The sequence below is a fragment of the Perca fluviatilis genome, chromosome 22 (genome assembly GCF_010015445.1).
Source record: "Perca fluviatilis chromosome 22, GENO_Pfluv_1.0, whole genome shotgun sequence".
Taxonomy (NCBI): domain Eukaryota; kingdom Metazoa; phylum Chordata; class Actinopteri; order Perciformes; family Percidae; genus Perca; species Perca fluviatilis.
This window is the reverse complement of record NC_053133.1, coordinates 18,741,782-18,763,330: the sequence shown is the minus strand read 5'-3', so window position 1 is coordinate 18,763,330 and position 21,549 is coordinate 18,741,782. Positions and strand designations below refer to the sequence as shown.

The 21,549-nt window shown below is 40.5% G+C and overlaps 2 protein-coding genes across 3 annotated transcripts; both read left to right on the top strand.

Annotated features, from left to right (window-relative positions):
• Positions 1-484: 484 nt before the first annotated feature.
• On the top strand, positions 485-6,978 carry LOC120551921 (transmembrane protein 236-like). 2 transcript variants are annotated; one of them, XM_039789520.1, is made up of 5 exons: positions 485-704; positions 2,560-2,840; positions 3,057-3,129; positions 4,929-5,052; positions 5,636-6,978. In XM_039789520.1, the coding sequence occupies exons 2-5, from the start codon at positions 2,569-2,571 to the stop codon at positions 6,331-6,333; spliced, it is 1,167 nt and encodes a 388-aa protein (XP_039645454.1). In that variant the 5' UTR covers positions 485-704; positions 2,560-2,568; the 3' UTR covers positions 6,334-6,978. The 2 variants fall into 2 exon arrangements, with proteins under 2 accessions (XP_039645454.1, XP_039645455.1); XM_039789521.1 differs by having other exon boundaries at positions 683-704; positions 2,568-2,840.
• Positions 6,979-8,730: 1,752 nt separating this feature from the next.
• Positions 8,731-21,332, top strand: mrc1a (mannose receptor, C type 1a). Its single transcript, XM_039789519.1, has 30 exons — positions 8,731-8,890; positions 8,998-9,399; positions 10,778-10,951; positions 12,022-12,177; positions 12,267-12,380; positions 12,576-12,716; positions 12,812-12,994; positions 13,767-13,924; positions 14,003-14,119; positions 14,209-14,324; positions 14,531-14,679; positions 15,034-15,233; positions 15,323-15,438; positions 15,533-15,611; positions 15,706-15,850; positions 16,183-16,221; positions 16,658-16,821; positions 17,005-17,069; positions 17,239-17,339; positions 17,453-17,592; positions 17,813-17,921; positions 18,030-18,202; positions 18,461-18,566; positions 18,736-18,968; positions 19,062-19,227; positions 19,318-19,470; positions 19,555-19,671; positions 20,250-20,408; positions 20,494-20,526; positions 20,610-21,332. The coding sequence occupies exons 1-30, from the start codon at positions 8,821-8,823 to the stop codon at positions 20,840-20,842; spliced, it is 4,311 nt and encodes a 1,436-aa protein (XP_039645453.1). The 5' UTR covers positions 8,731-8,820; the 3' UTR covers positions 20,843-21,332.
• Positions 21,333-21,549: the final 217 nt, after the last annotated feature.

Genomic DNA, 21,549 nt, shown 5'->3' with positions numbered 1-21,549 from the left:
GTATAGTGATAAAAATAAAAAAAGTAAAAATAAAAAAAACTGTATATTAGCGTTGTTCAGTGGTGGAAGAAGTAGCATAGGCTACTCAGAGCGTATCGTCTACTTAAAAGTAGCAATACCTCAGTGAAGAAAAATGTTACAATTAAAGGCCCTGCATTGACATTGCATGTAATTTAAGTAAAAGTATGTAGGCCTAAATATTATCAGGAAATACTCAGAAGTATTAAAAGTAGGCCTAAGTATCAGTCCTTAATTGATCTATTAGTCCTAAGTGTGAACTAATGACATAAAGTCATAGTTAGCCTAATGGTGAGCAACATAAATTCATCATCTATCCTGTATTACTTTCAAGGCCTATATGATTTGTACCCTTATTAAAAAAAGTGTTACTTAATAGTTTTAAAAATGGTGTTTTAATTGTGTTGGCTTGAGGACGATAATTGGGTGATAGCTGCATGCTGAGTGTGGAGTACAACAATGCGCATGCCCACAGCTACCTGTAGCCTAACCCCCGCTGCAATTTGATTGGCTGATTGCCAAGTGCTGTGGACGTCATTTTCAGGTAGTTGTTGGAGTTTCTGCGGTCACCATCGACGTGGATTATTTTCTACAGCAAAATGTGTCTGTTTTTTTTGAAGAAAAACTTGAGATGAAACGCCTCGGTGCCCACCATCCGCCGGATATTGTTATAAACCAAACATCTGGTAAGAATAATCAGATTTCACGTGCAGTTGTTCTCCAGCAAAAAAAATGGCTATGACTCATTGACATATCTATAACTGCTAGATTGTCAGGGAAGAGGCTCTTTTTGCTTCCCGTGTTAATTATTCATAAGATGGCATCTTTCTGAGAGGATTACCAAACATGAAAGTAGCAGGACAACGCAGTAAAGTTGGACTTTTGAAGTAGCACATTATGTCAAAGAGACATAGGAGTGCATCATAGAGAAGGCATACGTTTTGTCGCGGAAAATACATAGATTTCTATCAAATAAGGCCTGTACTGTACCTTCCTCCACAGTGCTGTGGAGGAGGGTCTGGCTAGTCCACACAGTATTTCGGGATGCAAAATTACGAATCTCACTAGGGCCACGCCAAGACTGATTGGTTAGGGTTATAGGCATTTCACCTCGAGTGGTTAGGGTTAGGGTTAGGGTTAGGGTTAGGGAATTGGTCAGGGGATAGGACCTCTACATGTAGCCTAAGCATGGACGCCTGGCCAATAGTGTGTGAATGCTATTGAAGCGCGGGTCTTGGCTTGGCCATTGTGGGAAAAAAAAATATCGCTTCTGGGATGGGAGAAAAACGTGCTCTGGTTTATTGCCATGTCTTTAAACCAATCACAATTGTTTTGGGCAGTGCTAAGCGCCCGCTGCAAAATAGCCTCGGAAAGGAACTTGTTGTTTTTGTCGTGCAACAGAAAACTCAGATTGGACAGATAGTCTAGCTAGCTGTCTGGATTCACCCTGCAGAGATCTGAGGAGCAGTTAACCATAGCTAGGGTCCCGATTAAATCCAAGCAATTGTCCCGAATCGTGCCCTAATTGTCCCGAAAATTAGAGCAAAGTCTCAAGAGCAAACTCTTGAACATTATAAACTCTTCATGGTGGTTTTTAATTGAGTCGTGCTGCAGCCAGCTCCCGTCATCACTTGAGTTCATGATTTTAATTATTTTTTTATTTGTATTTTCAAACATGAAGACAGTTGAGTTTCTGAATAAAAATAATTAATGCTACAAGTCAACACCAAACTTTCTCTTCATTATGAACAGGGTCACAGCGTGAAAGATAGTGTGCATGGATGGATGGATTTTGGACTAAAAGAGACCAACGATAAAACAACTCAATTCATCTTTTCAGTTCATGCTTTTGGTTGGCTAGCCTGAGGGCATGTTGCTTGCTTTTTGCCATGAAGTATTAATCAATTTATCTTAATTTGTTGGAGCCTTTGATATGTTTCAAATATTTGTAACCTCATTGTGTAGTATCTGATATTTTACAGTTATCACATTTTGCCACTAGATGGTAATGTTTAAATATGAGAAGAGCCACAAGTGCCTTGGATGTTGCTTTCACTGTGAGTCCATTTATGTTTGCTGGTTTTGGAGAATGTTCAGGTAGAATATACGGTATAAATAATGCAAAGCTATGTATTTTAGATGCTCTGAATAATGTAGGTAATCTATTATGTGTAGCTGATTGATAAGATGGGGTTTTAGCTTCAAAAGCACTGATTTAAAGTACCGTTTTTTGACTAAATCATCCCACTGAGATGTCTGTAGTACAAACATATCCTTCAGGGTGTGGAGTGAGACAGCCTTTGTTTTTTATCCTGTATATAAAGAGAGTAAAGAGCCAGTCACATCACCGTTACACCGAGGTATACAATGCCTAGTGCAGTGTAAGCAGTTGGGTGAGCAGAGCCAGGGCTGTGGTGTGTGGAAAATGCTAGTGGAGGCAGACAATGCACTGGTCCGAGGCCTGACCATCCCTCAGAGGGACAGGGGTTGCCTCACTGCGACAACAGCCCCGTCTCCCTCCCTTCTTTTTCTTTTTTTGAGCTCCACAGCATGGGCTCGGGGAGGACGCTGAAGTTCGCCCTGTGCGAGGTGCTGCAGTTTGCAGGCCTGTGCGTGCCACTCTTCATCGTCATGCAGAGGTTCGCCGTCATCGTAGCAAAGGTCAAAACGTCGGCGCGGCCCCCTGGAGACGGCAGCACGGCCTACTGGTTGATCGTGGCCTCCTCCATTGCCTATGTCACCTCCACCGCCCTGCTGGTCTGGGTACCCATGAAGTATATGGTCTTTGCAAAGAAGAAGTTTCTCATTGGGAGGAAGAAGTGGTGAGTTTCTCCTGAGGTCAGGGGCCTCAGAGGTTCTTAGCTGTGTATGGTCAGCAGCCGGGACGGCAGTGCAGCACTGACTGAGATCTGACCAGCTGGTTTGTCTGTGGCTGGTTTGGACTGCACTGGGCTGATGAATACCCTGAGTTAGCAAGTCCTGCAACTGCCTTTTGTCTTCCTTCCTTACTTCTTTCCCTTCCTTTGTCTTTGTATCAGGAGGCCTGTGACGCTCGTATATGTGATCCTGTCCACATTGCCCTGCTTTGCCTTTCTCATCGCCAGCTCTGAGGTACAACATGAGTGTTTGACATTTGTTTCATTTGTTGTATCAGTCTCTGATTATGAACTGATTATGAACTTTGATCCTTATGTTGATAAATTTGTAATAGATCCTTTTGTAGTTATTTTTGATGATTGCGTTCATCATCCAAACGAAGCTTCTTGGAACTTAAAAAATACCTGCCACAACTTTACATTTCGGACCTAAGTTATATAAAATGTTGTTGGTGAGTGGAATCACGGTGCGAGACATCTGTGAGTGGAACAAAGGTGATGATTTGTGAGGAACCTTTTTGGTTCTCAGGGGATGAATATGGATAAGGAGCCACTGATAAGCAGCTTGGTTCCTCTTCCTGTCCAAACTGCCCTTGTCAAATCATCTGTCCATGAGGCACATTTTCACTTCCTCACTGGCTGCAGCCCAGGTCCTATTTGCTGTTTTATGTGGCCCTTTCTAGAGCCCAAGCTGACCTTTTGGCCCTTGCTTATCTGGTGTATTTTACATAAGAGCCATAAATTCTGCTAAGATGACCAGCTTGTCTGCTTTGATCTGTGTCCTGTTGGTATGAAGTCCTGACTCAGGCAAATACCAGCGCTGCAAATGATTTGGACCACAGACCCAGTACTACAGGAGGTCAGACATGTATATGTGAATGCTTGCAGGGCTCAAGGCTAACTTTTTGAAGTGGTTGCCGAAATTGACAATACGGTTGCCATGTTTTAAACTGCCTATATTTGGAGCAATTAATTTGTCATGTAACTATACCACACATTTTAATAATGTTGCAATATCATTTCCCATCCCTCTCAAATAGAAAACTCATGGATCGGATCAAGGTTTTGAGTCACGGATCGGATCAATTTTCGGATCAGCACAAAAAAGGGGGGAATTTAAATGATGTAATAACAATAACTTTAAACAATAATTACTTATTTCACCAGAAAATTGCTGTTAAAATAAAAAAACAGATGAGAAAAGGGTATTTTTCAATAACTTTGAATGCACCACAAGGTTCACTAGTTTTTAACTAAACACAACATTTTGTCCTGTCTGTGTTGTTTCTCTCCGGCAACAGCATTGACCACGTGCTAGTTTGTCTTTTAGCTCATAGCTTTAGCGGCAGATGGTTGTACGTCCCGCTGTTGGAATCCTCTACAGTGAAATACAGTCACACTTTTAGTTTAGCTGTCAGCATTTTAACCGTGTTTAATCCAGTTACTACTGTAGCTAACGGTAAGCTAACGTTACCTGCTGCCAAGTGTGACGTGTTAATAGTGTTTACTAGCGTGACATGCAGCGATGTTTCTGTTGCCTGTAACGTCTGTTTCGGAGCATCAGAGAACAGGGCAGACATTTAAGTGCCTTCGTAATGAGGCACCGAAATCCGAGTTGCCATTCCGTCTGGTAGCCATATTAGCACCGCATTTTAACATGCGCGCGTGTGTGGAAAGCGGTCGCACAGCAGCTGAAATGTTGTGTTGCTGCATGAACGTAGTGTTTACACTTTAGGGAGACAACCAAATAAAATCTTGCCTTCTTTTGAAATATAATATGATATATAAAAAAAACCACAAATATTGAATAGGTGGTTGCCAAAGGGGGCAACCAGTGGCCACGCGGTTGCCAATTTTACTCAATGTGGTTGCCGAGGGCAACCGGGCCACCGTTACTGTCGAGCCCTGGCCTGGTGCAGAGGTCCTTTTATTGTTGATGTCAATTGTAGGGTTCTATATTGATTGGAAGTGAGTAAGTAATCAGATGAAATGTTCTAGTATGTTCAATTTATGATTTTCTGGCTGTTTGCCCAGGTTCAGATAAATAACCACATGACACATGATACGTTCACGGAGCTCCCTGTATCACTAGTGCTCTTCTCTCTCATCTGTATTGACGTTGTGGAAAGGATACGACACTGCAGACTGACCGGCCAGGGTGAGCGCCGCTCTCTGAACGCATTACACAAATCACTGAGTGCTTTAGATCCTGAACTTTCCCCTGCCAACTTCTGTAGTGATACCAGCCCGGCTTTACATTACAGGAGCTTGGAGGCAACAAATACAGCCAACAGTTCTTTAAATAATTGATCCAGAACCATTTGAACTTCTTATTCTTTGGCTCTGTGCCCGCAGTTGAAAAATATTGATGCACCTGAGGAAATTTGTTAGCCATTTCTTGTAACACAGTGCTGAACCGACAGAACTTCAGCAGTGTGTTTCTAAAGGGAAGCACTGACGTGGTCAGAGTACATTTCTTGGAAAACCCAATCCTTTTGAGAATTTTCAGCGTCATCCGTCTCAGCACGTTTGGGCTTCAACTACACAGCAGAATAATGTTTGCATTTTTATTATCACAAGATTTGGTGGTAGGTCTTTGGCCAAACAATATTCAAAATAAAATGATGATTCTTGTTTGGCTAATTTTCAAAAACAACCCCCACAGACACCAAACTACATGAAGATAAGCAACATATAAAAGGTCTTTTCAGATTTGCTTTGCTCTGACTTTCTCTCCCCAGGTAATGACATGGAGAGAGATGCTGACATCCCCTCCACTGTCCTCACACATGTGGAACAGGTAACACCAGTCACACCTATCACTCCAGCTGCATCGGGGCCAGCTGTGCCCGGGCAAGCTAGGCCAAATCCTATGCCACCCGGAGCAAACCAGCACAATGACAGGAACCAGAATGGAGCAGGGGCTCGACCAGAGACCAACGGCACAGTCCCTGGGATACCAGGTAATCCTGGGAGACCATTTAGCATCTCTGGATTGAGCTCACAATCGGCGAGCACCACAGCGTACCGCATATCTCCGTACTCCTACACGGGTCCACTGAGATTCCTGTGTGCCAGCGATGCCCGAGCGGACGTATTTGTGGACAGCTTTATGTTCTGGATGGACACAGTAGAGATGGTGAGGGTAGCAGGACATCCCCTTGTCTACTACTCAGGCTGGGTGTTCCCCATCTACATCTTCAGCTACCTGTCTTGCCTGCGGGTGGTGGTCATGCCCCACAGCCCCCTGCTTCCCTCACTAGGAGTGGCCGTGCAGGACTTTCCCTTCTTCTTTGTGCGTGTTGGCCTCATTGCCTTCTTTGGCTTTGTCACACCCCTCCTCTATCTGATGAAGAACCTGCTGGTCTGCCTAGCCTTTGTCTATTTCAACTTCATGACCAGGCTGAGGATCTTCAACACAGAGAGGATGTTCTTTTGAGACCAGCACTTCAGGCAAAGACAGAGCACATTAAAACGTATATTACAAACAGTAGGTTGGCACAAAGGATGCAAAGATTCAGGAGGAGGTCGCACGAGCTGACTTCATAAGTTCAAACTTAGTTATAACTTAAGTGTTTACTAAAGGGCAGATTCTCTAATATATTGAGATTTGTTCCTAAATATTCACATCCAGTAACTGCCAGGTGTAACTGTTACAGCTAACTGAACCAACTAATAAAAATAACGTTAGTCGACACAGAAGAGATATTTTGTTAAAATGCATGATGGTACTTTTTACAGGCCAAAAGGGAGCTCTTAGGCAATGTTTTCCCATTTAAGGTGTCAAATGACTGTTGTGTTATGTATTATTTACCTTTATGTTCAAGCATACTTTTTTTTTTTTACCCTCACTCTCACCAAGCATGGCACTTTGGGAATGTACCTGTAATGTAATTTGAGAGTTTATAGCAGATTTCTTTTCTACCATTATAAAGTGCAGTGAATATGTAAAAGCATAAATACATGTTGTTTAGATTAGGTTTTTCTTTGCTAAGTTATATTTACAAAAGAGAAACAAAGTGTGAGTTTGTATCATTGATACATATATTTTGGTAAGATTAATAAAGACAACCATTTAAACATATGTTTTAAGTTTCAGTAGTATGATTTATCATGTATGCAGAGTTTTAGACCTCAAATCAAATGTTTTACACAGGAATTCATCCCATTTTTTTCCTCCAATCACTCCCCATAAGAACAGGTTTCCTGTCATTATTCTGCAAAACATTCTCATCACATGCCTTCCTGCAATCCTACATTGTCCAGAGCACAAGAGAACAATAGCGCTGACAGCTAGAAGACACAGTGTCATTCATTACACCTGTAAAATCTGACGCAATTCAAAACAACAGCCCTGCAAAAAACATACTACCTTTTGTGAAGGTAATCATTTACAGGGTGGGTCAAAATGGCATTAACAAAATAATGCAATTAATTACAATGATTAGGTTAAACAAGATATTTATTGCTGGGCTGTTTGCATAAAATTGTACGTGTATTCATAATGTTACGTCCACTTTCCATTATTATGATAGTTCTATTGTACTGACGCTTGTTCTATGCCTCTTGTAAGAAGATCACTTTGCCAATTTAATTTATTCACTTCAAATGTAATCGGTGGTTCCTTAACCCACCAGAACCCACTTATATTTAATTGTGTGTAATTTGTATTCCGACTGATATAATCATTTCTGCTAATGTGTACTTCTGTCTCACATCTTAACATTCAACCCTCTCAGAAAACAACTTGGCAAAGCATGCTTTTCTTTTGTACATATCATATCAGTATTTTTTTTATATTAACAATTGATCAATTGACTGTAATGTGAAAGGTGTTGCTTGTAGGGATGAACCGGCAGATAATTATTACCTAATTCTGTAGTTCACTTCAGTTTTACTAACCCTTTTTAGTCAGGTTTAGATCATTGTTTTGGTTTTCCACTTTCATCAACCCAGTTTCCAGCCAGTAGCGCGCAGTGAAAATAATTTGATAAACCGACTAGTTGAGCATTTAGCAGCTAAAGATATTTCTTTTTAGGAGTTGGGTGAAACAGAGTTAAAAAGAGAGAGAATCTTGGATATACACGACTTCAAATGCTCCGTATCTGCTGGATGTATAAAGACAAATTTGTTTGCTTACACATTCAACAACTTTATAAGGTCGTATTATGTCAATATTGTGTTTTTAACTTGTTCTTCTGCCTCCAAGTGGACAAAAAATCCATCATCTGTCTCACATCAGCAAAGTGCTGCAAACCTCATTTAATCCTCATCTACTCTGACCGGGTAATTGTGAAACTGTCACATTTCTGATTAGATGTGAATCTCCTGAAACCTTTTCAAAGCCAGTCTTTAATGCTGAATGACATCTGCTCTCTCGCACAGATTTAGCTCAGACTGAAGGGCTATTTATAAAAGATCAAAAATCGTAGATAAAGGCAATATACTGAAAGCCTGCTTGGATAAATGAATTCCAAAAATCCATCACCCGCTTCCACTTTTGCCTTTGATTTATTAAAAATAGAATTAGTGTCCTATCCTGCTGACATCTTGAATTGTCTTGAAGCTATCACCGGTGACTTTTTTTTTCTTGTTAAATAGTGAGATGAGATTGCTTGCGTCCCACTTCCTGCCTTCCTTTCCTCTGCCAAAAAAACTTCTGTGGAAGCTCATGGAAATTGCTGTCGTTTGACCAACCTTAGCTACCCATGTGACAGGATACCCATCAGTGTGATTAAAAAAAAAAAAAAAACCCCCCCCCCCCCCTTCCCCCCCCCCCCCCCCCCCCCTGTGAATAAAAAAAAAAAAACCCCCCCTCCCTTTTTTCCCCCCCCCCCCCTAGCACACAGCAGACTCCTTCTCTCATGACTGGAAAACTCTCCTATAACCTCATCCAGCACTGAGTGCAAACCACACACTAAGGATAATGCTACCCTGTTCAAATGTCGCTGTGGTCCTCTGTCTCCTGCAAGTCCTCTGCATTACTGCAGACATAGGTACGTACCCCTGACACATTTTCTGTCTATTCAACTTGGCTGTGTTAAATTATGAGAGTAATCGGATTGTGAATTAATTAGTTTGAAGCTGTTCTGTTCTGCTCTAGACAGTGGCTCCTTCCTGATCTTCAACGAGAACCACAACAAGTGCATAAAGGTGGAGAGTGCCACCTCCATCACGGTGGCTCCCTGTGATCCTCATGCCAAAGCGCAGCAGTTTCGTTGGGCCTCCGAATCGCGCATCCTCAGTCTGTCCCTCAAGCTCTGTCTGGGGGCCACAGAGATTAAAGACTGGGTGAAGGTGCTCCTCTTTGAATGTGATGAGAATAGTGAGCTCCAACACTGGCAGTGCAAGAATGAGACCCTCTTTGGCCTAAAAGACCAGGACCTGCACTTAAACTGGGGCAACCGCAATGAGAGGAACATAATGATCTACAAAGGGGTAGGGCTCTGGAGTCGCTGGAGGATATTTGGCACCCGGGGTGACCTTTGTTCAAAGGGGTTTCAAGGTAGGAATTGTGGGGACACAATCCATTTTAACAAAAGACAAAGTCCCCATTAGTATATACTGTTGAATCTTATCTTTGGAAAGGTTGGAAGGGCATGTCAGAAAGTCCTGCCAAAGTTTGTTGTGTAGAATCTTCCCATGCAGAGATTAAGACAAAATACATTTTTGACAAGCAATACTATATTTAGCAAATTGGGATTTCTACCATGTAGACCAAGTAATCTATGGCTGTAGATTAAAAGTCATTTCAAAAGGTCTGTTCAAGTGATGATGCTGATGCTTATTTCATTTAGTTGTGGAAAACTCTACACTCTATTCCTCAGAGTCTGGACATAGTTATTTACCCGAAGAGGCAGTATGCAAAAATGAAATGCAGGCATTATAAAAAGTACAAAGTTTAATTGAAACATCCTTAAACCACAAAACATGGTGGTGTTTAAACTGAGGAGCGAGTGCCAATATCAAGCATGTTTGATACAAGGGGATTCATCAGGACAGATGCAGCAACGACGTCCTGCAAAATCTGTAGTCTGACTGTCAGACTTCAACCCATCTGTGACTCAACTTAACTACTGCCGTCCTGTCTGTAAATGAGAGCTATCCAACAGATCTACCTACAGTTGAGCATCTACGTCAAGAGCTGCAGTATGGGCAGATGGGCAGCCAATTAGTAAAACAAATGTATGCTACTGATTAGAAATACATCACAAATGGTACACTATCCATTAGCATATTAGCAAAAAGCCAAAAGTCTGTGGACTACCCTGTCTGTACATTCTACACCTCATCTGTACATAATGGTAGTGTATCTAATAGTCGACAATAGTGTGCCCAAATTTGTGGCTGTTTTTCACCATATCACCAGCCTTGTGCACAAAGTAAGGTCCATAAAGATATAGTTTTCTAAGTGTGTTGTGTAAAAACACATCTGGAACTGGAGTTGTGAGCCAGGCTTTCTCGCCCAACATCCGTGGACAACTTCGCTAATGCTCCTGTGGCTGAATGGGAGAGCAAATCCCTGGCCAGGTTCCAAAATCTTGTAGAAATCCTTCCCAAACAGTGGCTGTTGTGTGTGTGTGTGTGTGTATATATATATATATATATATATATATATATATATATATATATATATATATATATATATATATATATAGATAGATAGATAGATAGATAGATAGATAGATAGATAGATAGATAGATAGATAGATAGATAGATAGATAGATCGATCGATCGATCACAGCTGGATGTATTCATCAAGTGTCCACATACTTTTGTCATGTATATCTAGTAGGTTGTTGATTTGCTGACTTTGCATGTTTTATTTTGCTAAAAATATTTTTTTTTATTATGTTTAACGTCATGGTCTGTGTCTCCTCAGAGGTTTTCACGATAGGGGGGAATGCCTTTGGAGGCCCCTGTCAGTTCCCATTTAAATTTGGGGAGAAGTGGTTCGCTGAATGCACAAAGGAAGGTCGCTCAGATGGACAACTGTGGTGTGCAACAGAGAGAGATTACAATAAAGTCAAAAAGTGGGGCTTTTGTCCCACCGGAGGTAAGAAACATCCATATATATCAACAAAGAGACTGTGTTGCACATTTTTATGAAGAATTCTGTTTATCAAACCATGCAGAACTATGTTATTTCTCTTAGTGCTATCATTAAAGAGGTCAGTGGTGACAGGTCTGCTTTCTGACCCCCTCTTCTCCCCCCAGCAGCAAAACACTACCACTTCCTCTCATGAGTTGTCAACACAGCACTGTCCTTGTTTTCCTCTTCTCACAGGCCTGTCTTTCCCCTGACGTTGCTCTAAAACTTGGAGCTCACTTTTACCATTGTTTTTTTAATGAAACACAACACAGTCCTAGACAGGGACGTAGAAGATGTTCCTCATTCATCTACAGTATTTTTTTCAGTTTTGAGACACTTATTGTCAGTGTTGTGACCAAGTCATCTTTGCTCAAGTCTCAAGTAAGTCCTAAGTCATTTGGTATAAGTCTCAAACAAGTCTCGAGTTATTTTTTTTTTTCGGCAATTCAAGTCAAGTCACAGGTTATGTCAAGTCAAGTAAGGTTGCGTGACATTTTTAAATCCAAAAGTGATTACTCGTGGCACAGACGCAGCCATTGTGGTGGTCTGGTCCGACGGAAGGCTTCCTCAGGGGTCTTTGATGTTAGGTGTTGCCATAGCAAGGAGTTTGACTGACAGCCTGTCATCCAATCGTGACAATGATATACCAGGAAGCTTTTTGAGTCATCCAATCATAATTCAGTTTGCGCTGCTGCGGCTGCATAGCATAATTGATAGTTAGACAGAAACGTGACGACATTAAATTATATTAGTTTATATTTAACAGCTAACATTCAAACTTATGAATACACACAAGTCATCATGCCTCAAGTCAAGTCTCAAATTAACTTACAGTCCGAGTCTCAAGTCAATAATGTTTTGTCAAGTCACAAGTCTTCAAAACAGTGACTCGAGTCGACTTGAGTCAAAGCCTCAAGTCCACATCTCTGCTTATTATCTTTAAAATCCATTCAGGTCAACAGGTTTTAGATTACCTTTACTTCATGTAAATAATTTACCTCAGTTTGATCATTTGTGTTTCTACCATAATGCAGTATCCTCAGGTTGGGACACTGACCCGGTCACAGGGGTTCAGTATCAGAGGAACGCACAGTCAGCGTTGACCTGGCATCAGGCCAGGAAGAGCTGCCAGCAGCAGGGAGCCGACCTTCTCAGCATTGTTGAGCTACATGAGCTGTCATACATTTCAGGTACAACGTCAACCTTGTATAAGTTACCTATACAAAACAATGTTATATCATTGAACTTTAACCACATTATTATGTTTGGGTTGACGTAGGGTTGACACATGCGTTGGGAACATCTCTGTGGATTGGACTGAACAGCTTGGATTTTGAGAGTGGATGGCAGTGGAGCAACGGAAACCCGTTCAGATATTTAAACTGGGCCCCAGGTTAGTGAAGACATAATAAACTGTGACAGGAGCAGAACGTTACTGTATGTAATGTGGCCGGCTGTATGATTACAACAGTAAGCTTCTTGAATGATTACATACTGTATTTACAGTTGGTGTTACAAATGCTCTCATAAATTATCAATTAATTATTACATTAAAAACAAATGATACATGGATTGATGTTTCCAATAGGCCATCCCTCGTCAGAGCCCGGGCTCACCTGTGCAACCCTAAATGCTGCAAAAGCCTCAAAATGGGAGAGCAACGCATGCACCAAGAAACTTGGTTACATTTGTCGCAAAGGAAACTCTACCAGTCTGCCTCCACCACCAAGTAATATAATCTAATTCCAAATGATCTGGCTTATTAGAGTGAGTCTTAGTAGTACAAACCAAATATGTTCACACCTTTTTGGTCTCTATCCACAGACAAAGACCAGCCCAGCTTCTGTCCCAGTCACTGGGTTCCATATGCAGGTAACTGTTACTACCTGCAGAGGAGTAAAAAGATGTGGAAGGACGCTTTGGCTGCATGTCACAAAGAGGGTGCAGACTTGGCCAGCATAAGCAGTATAGAAGAGCAGAGCTTCATAATATCTCAGTCTGGATACTGTAAGTGTGAAGAGTTTATTTTTATTTTTTTCAGTGATTTGTTGGTTTTTGAAATAATCTATGCTAAAAATGATTGATTTTGGAAACCTTTGATATTAGAGAACTTTTTAATTTTAAAGGAATAGTTCGACATTTTTGGGGAATATGGTTATTTGCTTTCTTGCCAAGAGTTAGATAAGAAGATCGATACCACCATCATGTCTGCACGGTACATGTGGGGCTACAGCCAGCAGCAAATTAGGGAAGCTTAGCATGAAGGCTGGAAACAGGGGGAAACGGCTAGCCTGGCTCCGTCAAAAAGTAACACAATCCGCCTACCAATACCTCTAAAGCTCACTAATGAACACATTAAATCTTGTTTGTTTAACCAGTACACAAACTGAAGGGTCAAAATTACATGTTATGTGAAGTAACTTCCTTAAGTCTCCGTTGGTTGTTTGGCAAACTCACAGTGTTGTACTATGTTTATTTGTGAGCTTTAGAACTGCTGGTAGGTGGATTTTTTTTAACCTTTGGACAGAGCCAATCTACCAATCTTCCCTGTTTTTCCAGTCTAAGCTAAGCTAAGCTAATCAGTGGCTGGCTGTAGCTTCGAATTTAGGAGAGTGGTATCGATTTTCTTATCTATCTCTCTGCAAGAACACAAACAATTGTATTTCCCAAAATGTCAAACTATTAATCTAAAGAATAACAAAACTAAATACAGAAGAGAACAAATGTTACTGTACTCTTTGACCACATTAACATCTACATGTGCATTTGAAACCCTCAGTGTCGACAGATGTGCTCTGGATTGGCTTGAATGATCAGAGGAACCAGATGCTGTTTGAATGGTCCGATCACTCCCACGTTACCTTCACCCAGTGGCAGACTGGTGAGCCATCTCATGCCACCAACCTCCAGGAAGACTGTGTCCTCATCAGAGGAAAGGTAACAAATGCAAAAGGTGATGAATGCAATGATAATACCAGTGGCGCTGTTCTCATCTGCTGAATGTGGCCCATACAGGACGGGAGGTGGGCTGACCACATGTGTGAGAAGACGTATGGATACATCTGTAAGAAGAAGGCCTCCACTAAACCACCTGAAGGCACCCAAGAGGAAGCCAACCCGGGATGCAAACTTGTGAGTGATGTATAAATAGTGAGTGTAATTATACAACAAAGCATTTATCAGATTTTGTCTCACTGTGTTTATTTTTTTATCATCTCAAGGGCTCAATCAGGTTTGGTTCTTATTGTTACAACATTGGATCTGAGACAAAAACCTTTGATGAGGCAAAGCTGGCATGCTCAGAGGCTGGCGCTAACGTGGTGGATGTGGCTGATAGGTATATACCATTAAAACAGTAATGATATATGTATGTATGGTCCCTTAAAAGTCTTAAAACAGGAGTTGGATGCTTTTCTTTTTTTTTTCTTTGTGACATCTAAAAGTGAAGATTAATTTCCAATAACCATCTAATCAATGAATCTCAGGCTTTATTTTGAAATGATTTTATTGCTCACCTTTCTGCTTTTATATGTTTTCATGCAGATATGAGAATGCCTTCTTGGTCAGTTTGGTGGGTATGAGACCAGAGAAGTATTTCTGGACAGGTTTTTCCAACACAGACGACATAAACACTTTTAAGTGGACCACCAGAAGAAAAGTCACATTCACTCATTTCAATGTGGGCATGCCAGGTACAGCACACTTCTCTTCAGCTTTGCATGTGTGCTTCCTTATCATTTTCATAGTGTATTATGCAGCAGGTTATACAGTAGCCTATGTACTGTTTATGTCTCATGTTGGCATGCTAATGTTAGCATTTAGCTCAGTGAACCTCTGTGCCTATATGTTTAGCCTCACAGAGCATTGTCTGTAGATTCTTTCTCATTTGTTGTTGTATATCTTTTCTGTTATTATCTTTTCTTCCTCCCCATTACGTTTTTACTCCGTAACACCTTTCTTGATCGTAATAATTGATCGTAACCTTTACATCTTTGAGCTCAGTTTATCAAAATTTTTCCCATTTCATTTGGTGTGTTTAATAAAAGACAGACAACAAGGATGTGTTGCCATGACAACTGGGATTTTTGCTGGATTATGGGATGTTGTCAGCTGCAGCAACAAGGAGAAGTATATCTGCAAGAAACAAGCAGAGGGTGTTCATGTGACAACAGTCCCACCCACCACCCCGGCCCTGAGCTGTGAGTCTGGGTGGACCCCCGCTGCCAAGAGGAACGTCTGCTACAAAGTAGGAGGACAAACTGAACTAATCTGTGAAGTTGGTGCAATTTTAAGTACATAAAACTCAACACATGTTCTTTTTCACTCATTAAAAAGATTTACAAAAAGTCAGCGAGTCTTAGGAAGACTTGGCATGAAGCGAAGGACTTCTGCAAGGCCATTGGTGGAGACCTGATGAGCATACACAGTATGCAGGACCTGAGCAACGCTCCGTATGTTAGCTTGACAGCTTGTATATGTCAGAATTCATATTATGCTAATCAACCATTCAAGTAATCAATACTGGTGTTTTCTGCTGTCATAAAGGTTTCATTCCTCTGAACCAGTCTGGATTGGCCTCAGCCTTGGTACCAACGCGGGTTTTGAATGGTCCGATGGGTCGCCTGTATGTAGCACTGCATTGTTGTTACAAAAAGCTTTACTCACTGTTATTCTCAACCCTGGCCTAATTACGTGTGTTTCCCCAAACTGTTTTCAAGTTCGGCTTTGAGAACTGGAGCTTTGGGGAACCAAACAACTACAATGACAACGAACACTGTGCAGAAGTCCACTTTTACTACGGGCGGCACTGGAATGATAGGCACTGTGAATCCTACAGTGACTGGATCTGCCAGATACGCAAAGGTAACACGAACAGGTCTCATCATAGAGCAGCAGTCTACATAGAGACATTTGTTTAGAAAGTTATGTGATGGGACGACCTGTAGCTCACCTGGTAGAGTGTGTAGACTCCTTGGCAGCGGCCCGGGTTAAAATGTCTTTGGTGCGTGCCATCCTCTCTCTCTCTCCCCCCCCTTTCCTCTCTAACTGCACTATCTAATAAAATAAAAAACGCCCGAAAAATAATCTTTAAAAAAGAAAAGAAAGTTTTTTTGCGTTAGTTAGAGTTATGTGATGTTAAAGTACAGCTTTGTCCTCATGTTCAAACTCTTTCTTCATGGTTGTTGTACTTTCAGGTGTGACCCCCAAACCTGAGCCTGTCATAGTTGCACCAGGTAAGTTTCAGCAGTGGCCTCTCCCCTAAACAGCCCCAGCTTCCTTTCCTTCCTTTCCTTAGCAAAAATCTTTCTGTTTCACCATTTCCCTCTTTAATCATGCTAGCGGCTCTAGGAATGACAGTCCGGTCTGTTGGTCCACCACTTTGTACCGACTAAAATATCTCAATTATTACGAATTGCCATTCATTTTGTACAAACATTTATGGTTCCTGAAGGATAAAGCCTAATGACTTTGGTGATCCCCTGACATAAAAAAAAGAAAAAATCCTTCACATTGCTTTATGACTAAATACTTGCTAAACATTGTTAGCACTGTTGTGTGTAAGTACTGCCTCACAGAGCTGGTAGCATGGCTGTAGACTTTTAGCCTTTTACCATTAATCCCTAATAGTGTGTCTATGGGACATCTGATAACAGTTTTGTATCTTTACAGTATACAACACCACAGAAGATGGCTGGATAATATACAATGACACACAGTATTTCATCAACAATGACAAGTTAGACATGGAAGCTGCTAGAGCCTTCTGCAAAAAGAACTTTGGTGAACTTGTGGTCATCACTGGGGAGAGTGAGAGAAGGTTCCTATGGAAACAGGCAAGAAATTCAGAATATTATTATTATTATTTTTTTTTTACCAAAGCATAAAAATGTTTAACATTGAGCATGTATTTTCTCAACAACAAAAAAAACATCCGGTGCCAAAATTATTGAAAACCTTGTGTGTAACAATTGTTTTTGATTCAATGTAATGTCTCTCTTTCCATTATGTTCCAACAGATAGTGAAAGGCACAGAAGGACAGTACTACATTGGCCTGACAGTGAATTTGGATAAGTCATTTAGGTAAATCAGACATCATTTTGGCACATTACTACTGTAAGAGGTATACTGGGTACTTCCCATTAGCCATCCATCAAAGTCTATTCTGAAATTTTAAACAAACCACAAATACAGATGTTTTTCCTCCTTTTTATTAGTGACGTCTTGTTCATGATCTTCTTCCCATTTTCAGCTGGCTGGATGGCACCCCTGTATCATACACCGCATGGGAACAGAATGAGCCCAACTTTGCTAATAATGATGAAAACTGTGTGACTTTATACAAGAGCATGGGTAAGTCTAACATTCCGTACTGCATTTGTTTCATAAATATTAGCTCATCCAACCTAATAATTTATTTCTTTTGATTATTTAATGATTATTATCTGTAAACTTTGCAAACATAGGGTACTGGAATGATATTAACTGTGGTATGGAGCTTCCTTCTATTTGCAAAAGAAGCAGTAATTTTATTAATACAACAATGGCCCCAACCACTATTCCTAAGGGAGGATGCGCACCAGAGTGGCTCGCTTTCCAAGGAAAGGTAATGATGTATAACTGCACAGATTACAATTCTGAAACTCTGCATAATATGCGTTGATGAAGACAAAGACTTCCTCTTACTTTCAGGATGTGATTTAAACTCTGTCCTTAAATCTGTTCTGGGAAAATGTGTTCCCATTTTTTTCACACTGGTTACCTCCTGTCCCTTTGCTTGTTATTCTAAAACACAAACAAAGTGCAAATTCATCTTGTTTACACAGTGCTACAAAATAGTTGTGGGAGATGACAAGAAGAACTGGCAGGAAGCCAGGACGTACTGCTTAAACCAGGGAGGAAATCTGGTTTCTATCGTCAATGAGAGAGTGCAAGGTGAGAGTTTTCTTTTTCGTTGTCTGTAAAGGTTACATGTCATTGTGCAGTGATGTAAATAAACGACGATTTTAGGGAGTTAAAGAATAATTTTGTTTTCTTTTCTAGCATTCCTTACAACGCAGATGCTGAGATACGAAGACGACTTCTGGATCGGCATGAATGATGTCAACTGGGAGATGCACTTTGTGTGGACGGATGGCAAAGGCATTTCATACACCAACTGGGCAAAAGGGCATCCAACAACAGTGCCTAATGGACGTTATTCATTTATGTCTGAGGTTATTCCAATGTCAACTTCTATATCCAAAGCTATTTCTGTCCAACTTTCTCTCTCCTATAGTTTAATTCAACAATGTGATGGTCATATTCTTGCAGACTATTTACAAAGAACTGTAAAAAAGCATGAAAGACCCCTGAAAAATCTACTTCTACCATTAGATAACCTGTCACCTCTAACATGTGTATTCTAACCTCAGAAAATGTCTTAATTTAAAATGTCTAACTAATGTACTTGTACTGTACTTTCTGTCTGATAGTCATTTGACTGTGTGGTGATGGTGGGCAGCATCACAAAAATAAAAGGATTCTGGAAGGTGGAAGACTGTGACTCCAAACATGGCTTCATCTGTAAAAGAAACATTGGTGAGTAACATTTTTAGCAAAGCCACATTATCACGAGTTCTACTGAGATAATTAATTGTCAAGCATTGTGTAAATACTAACTAGGGACAACATCAGTTTAAAATGTTGTGTTACAGAGTTTTTTTTTTCAGCTGAATGATTTGTTTCATGATGCTTCTTGTTTACACAGATTCTCAGATTGTAGTCCCAGCCACAACTGTGTTACCAAAGGCTTTCTACAAACTTGGCAATGACTCCTACAAACTGGTGGCCCAGAAGATGAGATGGGATGAGGCGAGGAGGCAGTGCCAAGCAGACGATGCAGATCTGGCCAGTATCCTGAACCCCGTCACCCAGGCATACATCACCTTGCAGATTTCCAAGCACAATGAGCCTGTGTGGATCGGCCTCAACAGCAATGTGGTAAAGAGCTCTACCTGTACCAGGATTTCAAATTGAGACCTTTTAGCACTGTTTCAACTTCCACTAATGCAACTAATGTTTTTTTTTTCACAGACTGGTGGGCGGTTCCAGTGGGTCGATAACTGGCTGCTGTCTTATACCAAATGGGGCGCAAATGAACCTAAAAACAACTTTGGCTGTGTGTATATGGACGTGGACAGAACATGGAAGACTGCACCATGCACCGATACCTTCTATTCCCTTTGCAAGAGGTCACCAGGTCAGACAATTCCTCTATTCCTGCACTATATCCTGTCTATAACCACACACTAAGCATGGATAATAATGCAACCTGCTGTCTCTTTTTCAGACATAGCACCCACAGAGCCCCCACAACTCCCTGGAAACTGTCCAGAACCAAAGAAACGGAAAACCTGGATACCTTTCAGAGGCCATTGTTATTACTTCCTCAGCTCATTGGTCGACAACTGGGCCCATGCCTCAGTTGAATGTCTGAAAATGGGTACGTTATGAAGACTTTTCACTAACAAATTTATTAAATAAAATTATGTTATGCAAATCTTAACAGTATGCTGTTGTTCATCAGGTGCTTCTCTGGTGAGTATTGAGGACCCTCAGGAGAGCCTGTTCATACAACAGAACCTGGAGCTTCTGCAGGACGGTGCCAAGTCCTTCTGGATCGGCCTTTACAAGACTCATGAAGGTGAGCATGTCTTGCAAGTCCTTTTTCCATCGTATGAAAAACTGAAATTGTGAGTTTCCTTTGGTGTAAGTGTTCTCTGGACACCAATCTGAATACATTTTCAAAATCGGTAAACAGTGAGTTTTTCTTATCATACTATATTTAGTCTTTGACTCTTTGGGCACTTGGGACTACTTTTTTTTCTATGTTTAATTATATTTTAGGAAAAAAAAAACAAAGACTAAATATAGTATGATAAAACATTTTCTGTATCTCAGAACCTACAAGGAGCAAAATCAAGTATTTGGTACCTAACAAGTTGAATAGCAAAGACATGCACACATATGGAGAGTACAAAAATATACCATATGAAAGACATTTAATAAACACATTGTTAGTGTTTTTCCTCATTTTTCAAAAATTCTGACTTTTGACTATTGATAAAATTGTAATTTGTTTTCCTGTGATCTAAAAATTTCAAAGTTGAACTATTAGATTCTTGCTCAAGACTTAAGACCAATCAGAACAAATGTGGCATTTTTCCTTAAATATATTCTTTGGGCACAAGTGGATAAAGGTAATGAGCATCCTTGTTTCAGGTGAGTGGATGTGGATTGATAACAGTGTTGTGGACTACGCCAACTGGAAAACGGGGATGCCAAAGTCAGAATCATGTGTGGACATCGATTCTGACAGTGGACAGTGGAGTACAAACAGCTGCAGCAGATACAGGTCTTACATCTGCAAAACAGCCAAAGGTAAATTTAATCTGCTGTTATGTAGCCTACAGTGGTTTTAATTTGATCCATCAGTCACCTTATTTGAATATTTCTCTTTTCTCAGTTATTACACCTACAGAAAAGCCCCCATCTGTTGGTAAGTTATTTAACTAAGATATTAAATATGTTTCAAACTCCAGTTATGTCCCTGTTAATACTGCTATACGTTTGCCTCCTTAGCCCACGTCGTTAAAGAAGCTTCTCATGGGTCTGCTGGCATCACTGTGGCTGTAGTGCTAGTTGTAATCGCCGTAGTTGGACTCGGTGCCTTCCTCCTTTTCCGTAAACGGATAACCACCCCTGTCTTGGGAGAAAGCACCTTTGACAACAAGTTATACTTCAACAATCCAATCCGAGCCCATGTAGACACCAAGGGTCTGGTGGCCAACATAGAGCAGAATGAACAAGCATAGAAAGACTTGATATCAGTGGTAATCAGCACTGTGAACATGATATGATTATGGTTTCATACTTTATTTTGGATCACTTAACTGGGAACTGAATCTCCATCAAACCCTGTAGTGTTTTACCATTTAAAGAGGACAGGATAATGATTCATAATTATTATATAATAATTCATACAACCACTGGCACTGCACTAAGTGAATTAAGGAGAAGATAATATAAGTGAAAATTTTACAACACATTTTACATGATTATGTAATTTGTGAAATGTGTACATTTTATGTTTTACTTATCCACCAATCAGATTAAGATTTTGAACATTTGTAGCGCAAGCTCCAGTTAAAAATCAAGAGGGTGAAGATTATTCACACAATTATCAGATTTTTCTCAACTGGATTTCTTGTTATTATTCTCCATGGGCTGCTCATCAGCCTATTTCTGGCTTACAACATTGTAAATAGATGCTCAATAAAAGAAATGAAACAAACAAAACTGAATTGTTCTCTTTTTTTTGCACTTTTTTCACAAACAACAACAACAACTGTGATAAGATGCATTAAGACATACCTGTAAGTGACAGAAACACTTTTTATAAGAAAAGAAAGAAACCAAGGTGACAACCACAAAATGTTTAATGGACAGGAGTACTGGCACTATGCTAAATGCTAATACCGGCGTGCTAACATGCTCACAATGACAAAGCTAACATGCTGAT